The sequence below is a fragment of the Rhipicephalus microplus genome, chromosome 1, assembly GCF_043290135.1.
Source record: "Rhipicephalus microplus isolate Deutch F79 chromosome 1, USDA_Rmic, whole genome shotgun sequence".
Taxonomy (NCBI): Eukaryota; Metazoa; Arthropoda; class Arachnida; order Ixodida; family Ixodidae; genus Rhipicephalus; species Rhipicephalus microplus.
In genome coordinates, this window is record NC_134700.1 from 263,768,630 (window position 1) to 263,787,362 (window position 18,733).

The 18,733-nt window shown below is 42.6% G+C and overlaps 1 protein-coding gene across 1 annotated transcript in view; it reads right to left on the reverse strand.

The window, feature by feature from the left end:
* The window catches only part of LOC119164990 (corticotropin-releasing factor receptor 1), a 181,937-nt gene that overhangs the window by 130,693 nt on the left and 32,511 nt on the right, over positions 1-18,733 (reverse strand). Inside the window, exons 3-4 of the mRNA XM_075868576.1 lie at positions 12,929-13,014; positions 1,382-1,488 (exon numbers count right to left, since the gene is read on the reverse strand). Coding sequence (XP_075724691.1) covers positions 1,382-1,488; positions 12,929-13,014 — 193 coding nt within the window. The remainder of the gene's footprint in view (positions 1-1,381; positions 1,489-12,928; positions 13,015-18,733) is intronic.

Consider the following 18,733-nt stretch of genomic DNA (forward strand, 5'->3'; position numbering starts at 1 on the left):
GTCACTTCCGCATACCATCCACTAGATGGGAATCATGAAATATATATGCTTCTATAAGTCTAATAATTCACATATAGATAGAAAAAACCGCTGTTCTTAGGCGACAAACTGTTTTAATCTCTTCAAAACAAGGCCCTGCTACTGCGTCGTACTAACTTTCTTCACCGAACGTAATGCTTCATGCATGATTGCGATAAAATTGGTGTGGTGGTATATTATACCGTTATTGTATTGCGACTGGCCCCCTGAAATTAAAATCGCTTTCTATTTGTCTTCATCTAACGTTGAGAAACTATGTAGGATTTTGCTTCACATTCGAAAACTATTTCTTTCTCGAATGTCTCAAGCCAATTTATCCGGGATTTTACTCTATGTCCAGCCATCCCTATCCTCTGTCGGCGAATAAATTAGAGTATTTGATTCTCCATATCATGTTTTTGCTCCTACGCATTCGTATTACAACGCACAAATGTTCTTGTGTTGTACTAACTTATTTAGGTATTTATACTTGACACTTACTTTGACGTCTCCACTGTCACTACCACGTCGCTTGCCAAGTTTACCGAGTTCCAAGGTTCTGATTATTAAGCTTCTACCGCTAACCCATGCTGTCTATACTTTCAGAACGATTTGTCGTATTAAGTTTCCTGCAAATCACATTCTGCGGAAGCTCAAGAAGAGACGCACTGGCAAACTCAAATTCCCCTTCTTTTCTACGTGCGTGTGTGTTAGGGTATACAGCTGCCATACACAAAGAATTACAGCATATTCGCGGAGTGAATGATGATGAGTGGGCCGAAGCATCCATCAGCCTGTCCGTGCTTCCACCCATCCGTTCGTTCTTGCTTCCGTCTGTCCGTGCGACCATCCGTGCGTCAATCCATGCGTCCATTCGTCTGTCCATACATCTGTTCGTGAGTCCGTCCATTCGTCTGTCAGTCTGTTCGTGCATTCATCCGTCCGTACGTCCACACATCCATCTATTCATCCATCCGTCCGTCCGTCCGTCTGCTAGTCTGTCTGTCCCTCCGTCCGTGTGTCCATCTAGTGAACACACCGTACCGCCATCTCCCATCTCGCAACCCCTATGCACATGCCCCCTCTAGAGCGGGTATGTGCCACGGGTGGCTGCGTACATACATACATACATACATACATACATACATACATACATACATACATACATACATACATACATACATACATACATACATACATACATACATACATACATACATACATACATACATACATACATACATACATACATACATACATACATACATACATACATACATACATACATACGGAGGAGGAGGAGCCACAGACCAACGCCATAACGAGCTTCGCCCCTAAAAGATCAAGTGAAGTGCGCACTTACTTGAAGTACGTGAAGATGAATAGAGTCACACACAGTGCCACCAGGCTGACGAGCGAAAAGACCAGAAGAATGTAGCTCGCTATGGCTGGAATGCTGCTGGGCCCCGACTGCGATGAAAGAAAAAAAGCGAGAACTCGTATACCGTTCAATATTAGTGGTTTCCAAGGTTTGCCAAGAAAGAACTAGCAAAGAAAAAAAATAATAAAATAATCCTTCGCATTATTTAGCGAGACGTTATATGAGTGTTAGAGGTATCTCGTTTGGAACAATGCGAAAAACGTGTTTTCGCGAGAAATTGAGAGCCAGCAGATCATTTCCATCGATATTGACATCTGCATGCAACCCCCGTCTCTCTCTTTCTCTCTTTTATTATATAGAAATGAATCAATATGTGAATACTTGAAAGGCATTTCCGCAAATGGAGATTTCCGGAAGTGGAGAAATGCTAAACGAAGCCGATGACTGAGACATTAACATATTTTAAACATCAGTTTTATTTTTTTTTCATCATCTTCTTTTCGTATCGGCTTGTAACCCATTTCAAGGCACTGGAAAAGTGAGAGCTCTGTAAATAACAGTTGTGATTTACTTTTTCTTTAAAAAAAGTGTGCAGCTAGCTGTTGTAGTGTAAGGGTGGTAAAAAGATCAAAGCCGGGGTTCCACCTGGGTAAGTTTTGCTAGAAATTTCATGCTTTTGCTTGAGAATGCTTATTTTTTTATAGCAGTGCTGAGCATAGCTAGACTCGGTTTTGCTTCTCCGGTTCCGGTCGGCGGCTTGTCACGGGGTTTTTGGCGGGGAAATGTCACGCCATTAGAATTTGCGTGGTTTGGCGGGAACATGACACCCGACTATTCACGTGCTGCTATGCGATTTCTGACACGTGACGAGTAGTTATGCCTGTTTAGTCACGTGCGTAGTCGTTACGCGAGTGTTACGTGATTCTTACTCACTTTTCAAGTTACATGACGTCAGGTTATTCTAGTCACGCGTCTAGTATTTGAGTGACGTGACCAGCTGTTACGTGTTTTTTACGGCAAAGTGTCACATGGTGAACGGTTACCTGAGGTTACATAATTCACTCACGTAACTATCAGGCTACGTCGTTTTTGCGGGAACATGTCACGTGACTCATTGTTACGTGATGTTACGTGATTTCAGCTACGTTACCCAATGATGCCCCGCCGTGGTGGTATAGCTGCTAAGGTACTCGGCTGCCGATCCGCAGGTCGCAGGATCAAATCCCGGCAACGGCTGCTCCATTTTCTATGGAGGCGAAAATGCCTTAGGCCAGTGTGTTCAGATTTAGGTGCACGTTAAAGAACCTCAATGGATCGAAATTTCCGGAGTCTTCCACTATGGCGTCTCTCATAATTATATGATGGTTTTGAGGCGTTAAACCCCACGTATCACGTGTCAACGTCACCTAATGCTACGTGCATGATTTCAATCATGTGACTTGATGTTGCCTTATTTGTCTTGTGGCAGCATGCTCCCTGATTTATGGCGGGAACATGCCACGCGAGCAGCTGTTGTGCAATATTTCGTGACTTCATTCAAGTGCCTGTAGTTCTGATGTTACTTTTGTTCACGCGACTGCTTTTTACGTAATGTTACGTTGCTTTTAGTCATGCGCCTATTTTATCGTGTGGTGGTGCGTAATTAATAATAGCATAAATTGATGTCACCGAAACTCACGGGATATTTTCACGTGTGTTTTAACATAGTTTTCAGCCCCGTGAGTAGTTGTTACGCGATGTTTCGTGATATTTAGCCACGTAACAGGCTCGCCCACCAAAATGTGTTGCATTACATGTTGCAGCCATATCGGCGCACGTGTCATGGGAGCGAAACATCAATGTAATAAAACAGAGCAAGTGCGTACGATTAATGATGATAATGATTACTGTTCGAGCATCCCGGAAGTACTAAAATCTCAAAGATTCCGCTTGAAAAAAAAAGGGACAGCGGATCTGAAACGTCCTGGCCTTGTTCTATCACAAACAGATTGCCTTTTCAAGCCACTTCTGCCGCAGTACAAAAATGTCTTGCAAAAAGGCGTACTGAAATTTACAAGGGCTAGCTGACACTGGACACAGGACGCAGGCCAAATTTCTTCATCATTCACTACTGCGCGCTCGCACCACGTAATTACAAGTCCCAAAATAATCAATGACGTCTTAATTAAAGTTACTCACAATCATTCAGGACTGTGTATGGCTCTCCAGTGATCATGAAAAACGACAAACAGAAGCTTGCTTCAAAAACTCGGCTTTAAAAAAAATAAAAAAGGTGAATAAATGACTGTTTTGAGGTCACTCTTTTGGGAACAGCTCTTAATGACCTGTCATTAAGGGAGCCATAGGCTAAAATATGTGATTGCTTCTGAGGATAGTTATTGTCGCTAGTACGTGTTGCTGTTGTTCCTTTTTCTTTCTATTTTTTAACGTTAGCCTGACAAAAAAAAAAACACGCCATACCGCAAATAGACCGAAAGGAAAAGTGCGTGTACAAAACTATCCTCGCAATAACAAAAAAGCATCTGAACATTTTATATGATGCTTCAGAATACCTAATTGTAACAAAATGCGAGCGTTCTGGGTCAAAGCTTGTAAAGCTACTGAATTGGTGGGGAGTAATATGACATCCTTTCATGTGCTAACATTCCCGATCTGACGTCCCCGTTTCCAACATACGCTTAGCGTGTTCAAGGGCTCGACTCATTCGCGGAAGCCACATTGACGTCAGAGATAGTAATACTTCGCCCGCGTGGGTAAACGCCAGTTAGCAAATGGAGCAAGCTACCACCACACTTAGTTGACATTCACATTAATGTAATAGCGATAAAGAGCTCGTGCCGCAGAAAATGCAGCGTTGGTGGCGTTGTCCACCAGCGGAAATTTAAGTATTACGGCTTGGTGGCGATACCCACCGCCCGATCTAAAGGGTACAGCCATATCCATCCACCCATCCATCCATCCATCCATCCATCCATCCATCCATCCATCCATCCATCCATCCATCCATCCATCCATCCATCCATCCATCCATCCATCCATCCATCCACCCATCCATCCATCCATCCATCCATCCATCCATCCATCCATCCATCCATCCATCCATCCATCGCCCCGCCGTGGTGGTCTAGTGGCTAAGGTACTCGGCTGCTGACCCGCAGGTCGCGGGTTCGATTCCCGGCTGCGGCGGCTGCATTTCCGATGGAGGCGGAAATGTTGTAGGCCCGTGTGCTCAGATTTGGGCGCACGTTAAAGAACCCCAGGTGGTCAAAATTTCCGGAGCCCTCCACTACGGCGTCTCTCATAATCATATGGTGGTTTTGGGACGTTAAACCCCACAAATCAATTGATCCATCCGTCCGTCCGTCCGTCCGTCCATCCATCCATCCATCCATCGTCCGTCCGTCCGTCCGTCCATCCATCCATCCATCCATCCATCCATCCATCCATCCATCCATCCATCCATCCATCCATCCATCCATCCATCCATCCATCCATCCATCCATCCATCCATCCATCCATCCATCCATCCATCCATCCATCCATCCATCCATCCATCCATCCATCCATCCATCCATCCATCCATCCATCCATCCATCCATCCATCCATCCATCCATCCATCCATCCATCCATCCATCCATCCATCCATCCATCCATCCATCCATCCATCCATCCATCCATCCATCCATCCATCCATCCATCCATCCATCCATCCATCCATCCATCCATCCATCCATCCATCCATCCATCCATCCATCCATCCATCCATCCATCCATCCATCCATCCATCCATCCATCCATCCATCCATCCATCCATCCATCCATCCATCCATCCATCCATCCATCCATCCATCCATCCATCCATCCATCCATCCATCCATCCATCCATCCATCCATCCATCCATCCATCCATCCATCCATCCATCCATCCATCCATCCATCCATCCATCCATCCATCCATCCATCCATCCATCCATCCATCCATCCATCCATCCATCCATCCATCCATCCATCCATCCATCCATCCATCCATCCATCCATCCATCCATCCATCCATCCATCCATCCATCCATCCATCCATCCATCCATCCATCCATCCATCCATCCATCCATCCATTCAATTCTCCCTTGTATGCGAAAAATAAAACCCGGAGTACGAGCCAAAATCGAACCCCAGCATTCTGAGTGGCAGCCAAGTGCCCTACCACTGGGTCACACCAATGCTTGAATCAGTGCTTAAAACTTGTGGCACAAGCGCAGAATCTCAGCAGTTGTCACTTCACGCGAAGTTCAGAGCGAGTGAGCCGTTTAAAGCTGCCTTCTATTACAAAGGGCTCCACCACCATTCATCATCATCACTATGATCATCATCGTCATGGATCATAGCATCAATTATGAGCAGCAAGGTAGGTGCGTCTATTGCCTTACAGACTCCTAGTTTGCAACTTGCAGCCGCAAGGCTTCGCGAAATTGTCAACTATGGCATAGTGGGTACTTTAAAAGAGCGCTTGCAGTTGGAGCCTTACAGGAGCCATCGTGAACTTATTTGCGATGGCTCCGTCTTACTGCCTTACAGGAGAGCTTACAACGGCAAGTGTCATGCTGAAAGACATATATTTTTTTTTTGTAGTACGCTTGAGGCATCCACGAAAGAACGAAGATTCATAAGTGGACGAGAAGGATGTGGCTCTAAACCCGCGTACCACACTTACCCCGGTACTCTAGAACGTCTAGAACTCAACGCTTCACCTTCACTTGATAAAGCCGATCAGAGCACCGTCTCTAGGCACGGTAAGTCCCTGCATATCAGCGACAATCTGCAGCGATTCTTGCGTAGCGCAGCGTCGTTTTCAGCCGAGCGGGGGCGCAGTGCTCAACTCTGTCAAGTGAAGGATGGAAGTCGAGTCGAGGAACGTTTGTGAATACGGGGGTTAGAGATGCGAAACGTAAGAGTCCTATCATTTTTAGACTTTCGAGTGTGCGCGTAGCCTTCACCTACATTTGCACCGTGTCTACCGTGACAACGCGGCCGGGGAGAAAGATTTGCAGAGGGCACCCGTGAGTGTTAATAAATCCAATTGAAGACTGGCTGCGATAATAATGCGAATGAATATGAAACAAGAAAGAATGTAATCAGAGCTGGTTACGGCGCTACGAGCAGGTTGCATTGATTAAAAGTTGAAAGTTACCATTGGCACCGAAAATATGTGAGGTGGATTTGTAGTGCGATGAAGAAACGTCAACATGGAAAACAAACTAAATATTACATGAATGGTAAATGTGCACTGCAATGCGCTGATGATGCAGGCAATTATGGCACTTAAAAAAACGATTTGTGTGTGTGTGTGTGTGTGTGTGTGTGTGTGTGTGTAGGGAGGGGGGTGTTAATTGCTCGTTATAAAGGTGAACAAAGGTCCTAATAACTTTGAAACAACCCATGCTAGTATAAACGGTTTAAAAGTAATTAGTTAGCCTTTCCTCTGCTTACGTGCAGTTTTTTAAAACAAATGCTCAAGAAAGATAAAAAAGATGTAAAAACAATAAGAAATACAGAGAGACTTGCATGTATAAAGAACCCATATGAATTTAAATGGCATCACAATGTTACGTTAGCCGTTAATTTTCCTAATTGTTAGCAAAAATTAACGAAAGATCAGGAAGATCATGTTAAAGAAAGAAAATAGAAGAGGAATTCAGGCATATATGCTGCACATGCTATACGACGTAAGTACTAGTCATCAGTGATCACTGGTTATCTGTATATTACTAGTAATCAGGTAAACAGGTGGGTGCTTAGAGCCTTGCATATGCACAGAGGGCATCGGAGAGTTTGAATGGAGTAATACTACTCACGCTAATATTTTTTCCTTACCGTCACTTTTAGTTAGCGTAAGGTTAACGAAAGCTCACAAAGATGCTGTAAAAAGATAAGAGGAAAAAGAAACGAACACTTGGCACACGCTGATAAACAAAGAAAGATTAACAAACACTTGCCACAGGCTGATAAACAAAGAAAGATTGGAGGGCCCTTGAACTTCGCATTTAAAAGTGAAATGCGATGGCATATTGGGCAGCATTCGAATCGCTTTCTCATCTGTCGGCCCTGATAGATGCCGTGGATGCCATGTGGGCATAATATTTGCCTTTGTAAACTCGCCCAATGAATCTACTGCAAGTGTACAGTTGCTAAGTGCCCATTACGCCGTAACTTGCCATTCTGTGAAGTAGCGAATTACCCACTGCGTGCCATTAAAACAATACATGTACCTATGATGATGATGATCCCACAGCCATGGCTCATGCCCACACAGGAGGATCGGCCAAGAATCGATGACTTTAATCAGTGAGACTTTGTTTTATATTCAATATTGAAACAATCCTCTAAAAATAGAAAAAAGTAAAAGACCCCTTAGGTGGAATGAAAGGAGTGCAATAATTGTTTGTCACTCGTTCAGATTAGACAATGCATTCATTACCTTGAATAGGAATTGCCGGGACGTGGGCCTTGTCAGGAAACAGTTTCGTCTGTTTCCTTTTTCCTCATATCGGTGGCATGTAACTGTTGTGTACACGTGCCAGAATAAAGCATTAATATTTTCTGTAAACAAAGCTCCTGTTTATGCTAGAATATTTGTGCAAGAATATTAATCACACAATTAAAAGCTTAGTTCTTTTACTTTCATAAAGTACTTGCAAACTGCATCAAAAACGTTCTCTTGGCTGAAGCCCAGATTGACAGCCCCGAAGGAAAGTATATTTTCTATATTGAAGTTCAGCCCCAGGCTAGCGAATGGGATGACTAAAAGTCCTTTTTTTCTGAGCAATTTGTATCGGCGACATGCTAAAAAATAGTGCTTTATTGTTTCCGATTCTGAACAAAAGTTGCATAGCGGTGATAGCGCCAGACCAGCCTTATGTGAATAGAAATTTAACGGGGGGACACGACATCGAAATTTGGTTATTATGGCTTGCAACGGTCTTGTAGGACACCAATGAATTTTCCACGGAAATCGTAAGTGAGCAAATTCTGGTGTGGACATTATTGCTTCCATAGCGTCTGCACGAAGCGAAAGTTTTCTGTATTTTGTCACAGTTATAGTGGCCACTTCGGGAAGGACTGATAGTACTGGACCTTCCAATGCTGCCCGTGCTAGAGACTCGACGATTTCATTTACTTCTAAGCCGCAATGACCAGGCACCCATACTAATTTCAGTAGCTGCAGCTGAGGAGCGACTAGCATAAAGAGCGTGTTTAAGGCCATCGATTTTGTTGACGCCGTAATCGACGTACATACTGACAGGGAATCCGTAATTATGATCACGTTTAGGCATTCAAAGGTAGCTTTCGAAGCGCTAGAACTATTGCCAACAGTTCAGCTTGAAAAACGGGGGTGAAATCCGGTATTCTTAATGAAGAAGGCCAGTCAAGCGAATGGGAGTATATACCTACACCTGTCTTTTCATCCATTACTGAAGCATCTGTGGCTATAATATTATTCTTTTGTGCGTGTGCAAGATAATCCTGCGCTCGGCTATTTAGGATCTTATAGGATTGTATATTGGGCTTAGAGGGGAAAATCTCATCGAATTCTATCTTAAGATAGAATTCGATTTGTAACCTGCGCCGCAATCACATTTCGAATTTTTCCATTTATCCTATCCAGTTGTTTCTGGACAAAAGTAGTCTGAGGAGTTCGAAACCTTGGCCAATGGGCAAGAAAAAAGGTGTCTGGGTGATTTATAAAAGCACATTCAGATTGTCTTGGCGTATAGTTATAAAATTTCAGAAACGCCTGAACCGTTAGGATACGAAAACGAGAAGGCAATATAGGTAATCGTGCTTCCTGATACAAAACATTGTTTGTTACAAACCTAGGAAGCCCTAGACACAATCTCAAGGCTTCTCGTTCAAGCATAACCAGAGGCTTTATTTTGTAAGTAGGGCCACCTGAGAACAATACGCACCCAAATTCTAGCATTAGTCACATATACATTTTATATATCATAAGCGTTGTGCTTCTGCGTAGACCATATCGGCGGCTGCTTAGTCTACGAAAAATTCCTAAGGCGCGTTGTGCTTTAGGTGCCATGCTTTCTATGTGGGGAGTCCAGTTTAGGTTAGAATTATAAATTACTCCCAAATATTTGAGCGATTCCACCTGCGGAATGGGCTCTTGTTGATAACATATGGGAATTGAGATGGGATATGCTAATGAGAATGAGTCTTGTTTACATTTAAGGTCATGCAGATTGCATCTAGCCATCTCTCCAGCATATTTGCATATCTCTGTAAATTTCGATATAAAGAATTTAGGTCACTATGTGCCGTGAAAAATGCAATATCATCGGCATATACAAACACCTTAATGTTCTGGCAATGTGGGATTGTGCTCATTAATATGTTAAATAGAACTGGCGATAATACAGTGCTCTGGGGGACACCACGAGTTTGCATTTTGACGTTGCGCAACCATCCTTAAAAAAATAAAAATATCTTCCTAGAAAATTGCCTCACTCATGCCATTATATAATTTGGGAGATTATGGCTTTCTAATATGTCTAATAAAACTGAATGTTCCACACTATATGCCTTAGCTATATCCAATGTCACTAGTGCCCCATGTTGTGTTCATTAGCGAGCAAGCTGAATGCGGCTTTCTAAATCTGCGTGTGCACACCAGATTGAGCAATCTGTTCTGAAGCCAATTTGATTTAAGTTTATTATCAAATTTTCCTTCATTTATATTTTAATTCTTTTACGGATCACCCTCTCAATGAGCTTTACTATATTAGATGTAAGAGAAATGGGTCGAATGTTTTCTATGACATATCCGAATCCTTGTCTTTTTTTGTATCGGTACTATTTTAGCTAATTTCCACTCATAAGGAATCAAGGCATACTTTAACGAATAATTTACAGTGTTCAGTAGATCACATGGTGATAATTTGAGTAATATTTTTATCATAGCCACTGTGATTTCATCCAGACCAGGAGCTGACGAGGGCAAATCTTGTATCACTTGCTCTAACTCTTCCTCTGTAACTTCAGTAACTACCATCGTTAACACTGGTTTTTGTAGGTCGTAAGGCCTATTTGATGTAAATCTACACTCCAGGCATTTAGCTATGATTTCTAACGATTTCTTTGTTTCTTCCGAGGACATAATCTTAAATTCTATATTATTTGGAGATGGCAACATTTTAAGTGATCTCATGAATCTAAGCAGCGCCTTTTTGTTGCTTGGTTTTGAAAGGTCATCATAACGTTTTCTATCATATTTTTCCTTAGCTAAATAGACTGTGCGTTTAAAACTTCCAGCATTATAGTTGTAATCAGACCAGTTTTGGGGGCACTGGTTATACATAAGTTTTTCCCAGCTGCCTTTCTTAGTCGGAAATCCCGGACCCAGTCCGAGCTCCACCACGAGCTATGGGTTGTGCTCGTTGCGGATTGAACTAAAAATTCTGCCTTTTTATATGTTCTTTTGATCAGTGCACTTAGTCTCAAGGCTTTCGTATCTTCTTGCTCTTCAGAACGAGTTGTCAAAGCAGATTCTAAATCTTTTTTAAATTTGGTGTAATAAATAAATACTCGTGTCTGAGAGCCTGACATTATAACTTGGCAAGCAATCTCGAATAATATAGGCAAATGATTGCTGTTAGTTGCACAATCACACGCACTCCACGACAAACCAGTGAGTGATGAACTCACAAAACACAAATCTAAGGCTGAACGAAACCTATCACTAATGTAAGTAGGTGCCCTTGAATTCAGGCAACACAAGTTGTTGTCCGCTGTCCACTCCCACAATCTCTTACCACATTGATCAGTTCGGAAACCCCAGCACGTATGATGAGAATTGAAATCGCCAATTAGAATTTTATTTTGATAACTAGAAGTCACTGCAGCGTCTAAACATCGAGTATCTATTGCACCTGTTGGAAAGTATGCATTTACCACCAAAAAAGGCATGCAGCCTGGTAAGGTTATTTCTAAGGCGAGAATTTCACTGTCAGGGGATATGAGCTTATGCGCAATTTTTGCCTTGATACTTATTCTATTGTTAATAAAAATGCCAAACCTCCACCTTTGGATGGATTATGAAGCTGCATACTTCGTTGTCGTTGTTATTGTTGATGGTGATGACGAATCATTGCTGAGCCTTTTGTGACAGGTGGACAGCTTTACGCCAGACTCGTAATGCAATTCTCAGGGTGTGATGCCTTTTGCAATTCTACGCATTTTCCACGCATCATTCTGTATCTGACCCATCGTCCGAAATTAGGCATAGGTTGGATCTTTCTCAAAAGCAGTTTCCAGCTTAGGTGCCACATTTGAAGAACAAACATCATTAACTTACGACGTTGCGAAGGTTGTACGTTCGGTCTGTATACCGGTGAATTTATGCCCTTTCCTCCACTTCCATTTACTCCAATTTATGGCATAATTATTACACTCCTATTCAAAGATTAAAAAAGCTCCTCTTCGCGAACACTGATGAAACGGCGAAGCACGTGGCATCCCTTTCATCAGTCTGTAATGCATTTATATTTTTAGCAAATCTTTCAGATGTATTCTATCACTGCTCTTTATGAAATACTCTTCTAGGCTTGGAGGTTGTAGTACAGTTTTATTGTATCTTGAACATACTATCATGCACTGGTTTAAAAACAAGCCCACGCATAAGGTGGTCTGCTGTTTTGTATAACTGCAGTTTAATAAACACTTTTTGTGAAGCCCTGATGTTGTAGATAAGCCACCACCTCATGTAACCACAAAGTTTCACTTGACAGTGGTGCCACTATGGTAACGCGCACGGCATCTGTCGGGCTAACTGTAGACTTTATTTTCAGTGGACAAGTAAGGATCAGTGGGATTTACCTTCTGTCTGTGGCGGATATGTGTTTACTATTCCCGAAAGCGTTACCACGGATCCTGAGCACAAAAGGCTCGAACAAAAACAGCATCACTGTTAGGACCACAAATATTGGCCCCTGGCTCTTCCATTGCTTCGATGTCTGTTAGCCTTGTTTAGGTTTTGCGTGACGATGAAACGAGGTTATCTAGTCATTATCATTCTTTCGCTGTGATAACCCACTCTTTTTTCTAAATATGGCACCAGAGCACAATATTAACAGCTTACTTGTAGCGAATATGGGTAACTAAGTGTTCTTAAGTTTTTTTTTTGCACAGAAGGTAAATTAAAATTAACGTGATGATTTTTCTTCTCTATTTCCTTTAGTACAATGAAAGATATAATGCAGTTTTTAACAGGATTGTGCCCTTCCGCATTCGTATAATCAGAGTCGATTCCTCACGTTCAAGAGAAGGTAGTCGTTAAATTTTAAGGTCGGAGGAGTGTCCGACACGAGAAAGGCACTTTCCACTTGGCGTTTGGGTGATTTCTTCTGACGTCGTGGTTTGCCGTCAGCTTTTAGTTAGGCGAATTATTCGCGCTCACAACAGCTTGCGGAGTGACGCTGCATTTGACTTAGAAGTCGCGACCCACTGAATTGGAATGTTTACCGACCTGCGGCAGCAACTCCAAGCACTCGGTGTAGTTGGTCCAGTTTCCGTGTAGCCAGGTTCCATTGCTTCCACATTCTCGGTGAGCCTCTGCAAATAAACGTCAATTTCTCAGTTTCAATGAACGGGAGATCTTGATGACGTAGATGTACCTATTACGGGAATGTAACTGGATTGCAGTGACCGTTTATTTCAGGTGCATTAAACGTTACCTCAGCGTACTTACCCCTGTCCTTTCCAGCACTCCACGTGATGAGGTGAAATGCATACAAGTATACAGCTATCCACTCGCTTGTTAGCACAAGTCACTGTTGGATATGTGGGGATATCATTTAGTACCATTTATAAAAGATCACTTTTTTTGAGGGACTCATTTTTTTTTTAGTTCGACACAATTGAATGAATCTCACGGATAATTAAGCCAAGAAAAGCATAGTAACCACTAATTGTATTTTTATCAGACTCTAGTGTAGTAATAACGAAGCAAAGTGAAAGGAAATCAAGTGGACGAAAGAGCATCCTGTCCTTCGATGAAATCTGAAACCACAACATTCAAAGTACGCATCCAATGCTCTGCCACTTGAAAAAGGATGGAAGGCCCTCCATAGTTAACGTTGTTAAGTATTAATGTATGGCAATCCTGCGGAGTGTTGGGCGGCGCCATTCTTATAGCCATCGTGGTGAGTGCGGAACACTCTTTCTGCCAGCAAGTGTCACTCACTATCACTGTGCTAATTGGCCGTCGTATTTATTTGGGTATGTCCAGTAATGATCAGTTGTGATGTCTAATCTCGGATACGGCTATATGATGGCTCATGCTGGCTAAACATGGCTGAATGATTTGTAAGGCAAAACCAGATCGGTGTACTATCGGCAAATGCCAATCAGCATGACCATATATTGGCTACATGACGGTTAGGGTTGACTAATTTGTAGTAAATGTTGAAAAATATTGAATAACATTGTGTCATTCACCGTTACAACAGCAACATTGTCTACTTTAGAATTCATTCCCGTGCTGTTCCTACGTACAGAAAGCCAACCACAACCATAGTAGTGAGTTTGGCTTGTTCATTTTTTTTTATTTTTTATGCAGTGCCTTCATGCGTAAAAATAATATGCTGGAGAAACTCGAACACCGTGAAGTGTTGAAGCTCGGTTTGCATGCGAACTGAGCGAGCACTCCGATAAGCCTACATGAAGACGGTTCACTTCGTGCGTGAGTGAATGAAATCAGCATAAATTGAAACGCAACGCATCAATGTCAACTTGGGTGCTCGTAACAGCATTTCGTGTTAACCGCAACACTTACGGCATTGGAGAGGTTCGTGTTTCCCCACTGAATCCTGCGCATAAGTATGTTTGGTTCCGAGGAACACACATAACACTTTTCCTAATCATGCCCCGCCGCGGTGGTCTAGTGGCTAAGGTACTCGGCTGCTGACCCGCAGGTCACGGGTTCGAATCCCGGCTGCGGCGGCTGCATTTCCGATGGAGGCGGAAATGTTGTAGGCCCGTGTGCTCAGATTTGGGTGCACGTTAAAGAACCCCAGGTGGTCGAAATTTCCGGAGCCGTCCACTACGGCGTCTCTCATAATCATATGGTGGTTTTGGGACGTTAAGCCCCACAAATCAATCAATCATCATTTTCGTAATCATAAATAAAATTGTTTTGCCCGCCTGGCAATGTTTTTTTTTGTTGCGCATTGTTAGAATTTATGTCAGCGTTGTGTTTTAAAGTTGGAAACTGCTGTTCGTCCCTGCTCGGTTTTCCTGATTATTTTTTTTACGGTAGCGAAGCAAATACCGCGATGTGACACTTGAGGTTGTTTGCACTATTAGAGACACAAAGTAGCAAAGATGGCGTAAAGCTCGTAAGAGGGTAGGAGGACTTATTGCATGCTCGCGTGTTTGAGCGTAACGAGGGGGCAAGTGTGATAGCATGACTTAGATGACCGCCTGCAAATGAGTGAATAACAACGCGAGCTTAACTCGTTAGCGCAGGATGCTCCTGACAACGTGTCAGCAAGACGGCTGTTCAGTTCACGCTAAAACAAAGCACCCAGGAATTTCTTCACGTATGTACATACAGCAGAACTTTGTTACGTGTGACACAATCGATAGTTCCGATTATACCAGACTTACGATAAGCGTGTCGCTATTATTTATTTCAACAGAGAATGTTTTTTACCTGATGGAACGAGATAGAAGCAACGTGATATGCACTCACAGATTGCTGCTCATAACAATGTAGTGATTGTGTATTTAGCAAGAGCACCGCACGATACCTCTCAGAAATGGTAAAATTATCTCGCGTATGTAAATATTTACAGGTATACTGAAGGGTTAACAATATCTCGGTTATGTCAAACACATTCAAGACACATATAGGCCGGCTTCTTTTTTACATATATGCTAATATAAGAAAATTAGACGATCTTGCCGAAGGGAACCCTGATGGGATGCGAAGCAGCAGTGGTGCGCACGTCGTTGACCCGGTTGGAATGCATTTCGACGAGGTTGCTGGAAGAGCGGTTTGAAGCGAATTAGGTGTAGCGTTTACTCAAGTAAAAGTTTGTTTGAAACGCTAAGACATGGTGGGCGGGTTGTGTTTCGTGTAGGTTTCATCGCCGATAAACGAGCCGAAAGAGGGTTTCCACTCGAAGTGCGGTCGAACGTTAAGAGCAGTGGAGAGGGTGAAAGCGAGAAAGAAGTGTGTTGCGAGCAAGCGGAGGATCCGGCTGGTGGTGGTGGTAGTGGTTAGAAAATGAGAAAAGGCTCCTAATTTCTGCAACCCGGTCGGGAGCACGGCGCAGTGCCTGCGGGAAAGGAAAAAGGGAGAAAAGTGGAAAGAAGAGAAAAAATTAAGTGAACGGTGGCATGGTCGTCATCAACACGAGAAGCAGTCCAGAAGCAAGGGTAGGGGTGGCAAGGGGCCCGTCCTCAGCGGTAGGGTCCGGCTGCCGAGGGTGCTGCGGCAAACGTGCTGCGGGTGAGGAAGAAAGTGACGTCAGCGTGTACCTGAAAGGAAAGCTTGTGAGGGAAGCGTGACGTCAACGCACAGCTGCGACGTCACCTACTTGGGGCCGCTCCAACACCTGCGGCGAGATGAACGCGTTACGGCGTGTTCGTACAAACGCACGTACGTGCGGCGTTACACACGTGAGTCAAAGAGCTTCTTGGCAATACATCACTCGCATAAATGGCAATGAGTAGCTTCAAAGAACACACTTCGAGAGCTACAATTATCTTCTGAGCCAGTCTTTCATATTTTGCACACATTTATTTTTCTGGTCAATTTTAGAATCGCTAGTTTCAAGGGTTTTGCTATTGCTTCCATGAAAGAAAACGTTGTTGGTGACCTCGCAATTGTATACTTTTTCGAGTATGTTGATTGTCGATGTACGCAGAGGTAGTAGGTGCCACACCTTACATTTTATTCTCCTTGTTTTTGTTGATTTGGTGTGTATATATTTTCGCCAAAGCGTGTTACTAAAAATGCCATTTTCTTTTTAATCACAAATTTATTGCTACAGACCACATATTTTCGAACTTAGAACGTGCACCTTCTTGTGCTAATCAACAGCGTGCCTAATGATGATAAACAAGGCGAAGGAATAAAGTTATAATTACCTACGATCAATATTCTTCACTTTACTGGCCAACGGGTGAAACTTTCTTTTCTACCGATGCCTAATGAAGCGAAATTCTTCCCTTTCAACGACAAGTAGTCTCACGTCTGGTTATTTATAATATTTAGGTAATTTCCTCTAAAAGCCTCGCAGGTAGAATGTTCGAGGGCTCTCCCTGTAATCTGCTACTTTCAATTTCTTTCACCTGGGTTAATTTTTCTTCACTCTTACGAGTCACTGATCATTACTCAGCCATCCTCTTACACTTCCATATTTCCCAATTTTCTTATTTGTCATTGTCCCGGGACAATATGGACCTACAGAAAAAAGACAATGTACAAAAAAATGCTCCGTGATTCCACGTATTATGCACATTAAGCTGGGAGCGCAAGGTACGGATCTTTTCAAAATTTTATTTTCTTGAAGCTCGTTTCTTTTCGACTGAGAAGATAACGTTAGTATATGGCTTCCAGTTGAGAGGCGTTAAAGAAAAATCACTTTCATGTGGGTAAACTTCTCTTCGCTATACCTAAAACGTACGTTTGTTGTTTGGAATGGAAACCAATCAAAGAGAAACGTATTATCCCCCTTGTCGGAGCGTTCTTCTTTTTATCTTTACGGAGGGGAGGTTTATTCATTATACTAGCCTTGCTCTAGAGCTCGTTCATCGTGTTAGCCGTTTGCACGGACCGGCTAGCGAAGCTGTTTTACCCACGCGAACGTCGAAGAAATTCTCCATCTTATATATATATATATATATATATATATATATATATATATATATATATATTCATTTCACGATAAAAGACAAGTGTTAGTGAAACCCTGGAAATTGCATAAATGCAATAATAACACCTCTCAAATTTCACAAGCGTGGAAATGGGTTTAAATTTCATTAGACTCATAAAAGTCATGAGGATCTTCGTACCGCACGCAATTTATTCGATGACGAAAAGCACCGTGACGAAAACTTGTCTGCAAAGTTTCGCAAGTCGCCAAATATACGTGTCGTATTCATGGTCAAATATAGCTATTTCTTCTTTGTGTGATCGGGCATAGATATCTAAATTCACTGAATTGCTGGGAGGGAAGCCACTTGGGTGGAATGAATTGCGAGGGAAAGTTTATACTTGTATGAACGCTTCGAATAGTCGCAAGCTGCGCAATACAGTGTCTGCGTTTTCAAGTGTCTTCAGGATTCCCCGTGCCTTGTCCTGCTGTCACCCATAAAGAAACAAAAAGGGGCAATTACCTTTTTCCATGTTTTCTGCACTACGTTTCCGTAATTGTCCTTCATATTCATTCACTTGCTGGCGCTGTTAATACTCACGTTTCCAACACCAACACACTCTATTGAGGACTACTTTTCTGTAAGAGCGTAGAGCTATGCAAAAAAAAGACAACTTTATAATAAGAGTAGAGTTCAGTCGCAAAAAGCGGTGGTGGTTAGTGGGCGATTAGAAAAAGGGTAATTTAGCCAATAGTGCGTAGGCGCTGTTGCATGATACGTTGGAAGCATGAATCCCTATTTCCTTCATTCAAACAAAGAAGCCACTTTGTTCGGAATGGCTTTTGGCGACACAAAGACGCGTTATTCGCTGCATTTTAAGCATGGAAGCCGGTGACTTGTGCTCGACAGCTTGCTCCAATGGGTTCGCTGCTTTAAAAAAAACGAAAAAGAAAGCGGGGACTAAAGATCGTATAAAAGAAGGAGATAAAGGAGGAACCTTTTTTTGTACAACAGTAGTTTTGTGCTGCTTTTAAGTTGACAAAGCCACGTCTGCGTTTGTACGTTAGGTGCTATTTCAACGTTCCTTCGTCCTCGATTCATAAGTATAATGTGCGTCTTGATAGCAGTAAGATTGGTATGTCTTCGCAAGGAAAATACAAAATCTTGTATACCAAAATATCTATCTGTGGGTGACACCGAAGTGTTGCTTTCAGAAAGCAGCAACTTTCGGGCTTCAACAGATCTAAAAAACAATATGAAGAAACTTCAAAAAAGACATTTCTTTTGCTAAATATCGAAGTAGTTTCTCGTTCAGTAAACCTAAGTTTTTCTGCATGAGGTTAATAAATAAACGCCATGAGTGCATAGCCGGAACAATTATCAACAGTAGTCAACTTCACTTACAATGTTTCCTCAGCTATAATGATCTTTCAAGAACTGCTCTTAC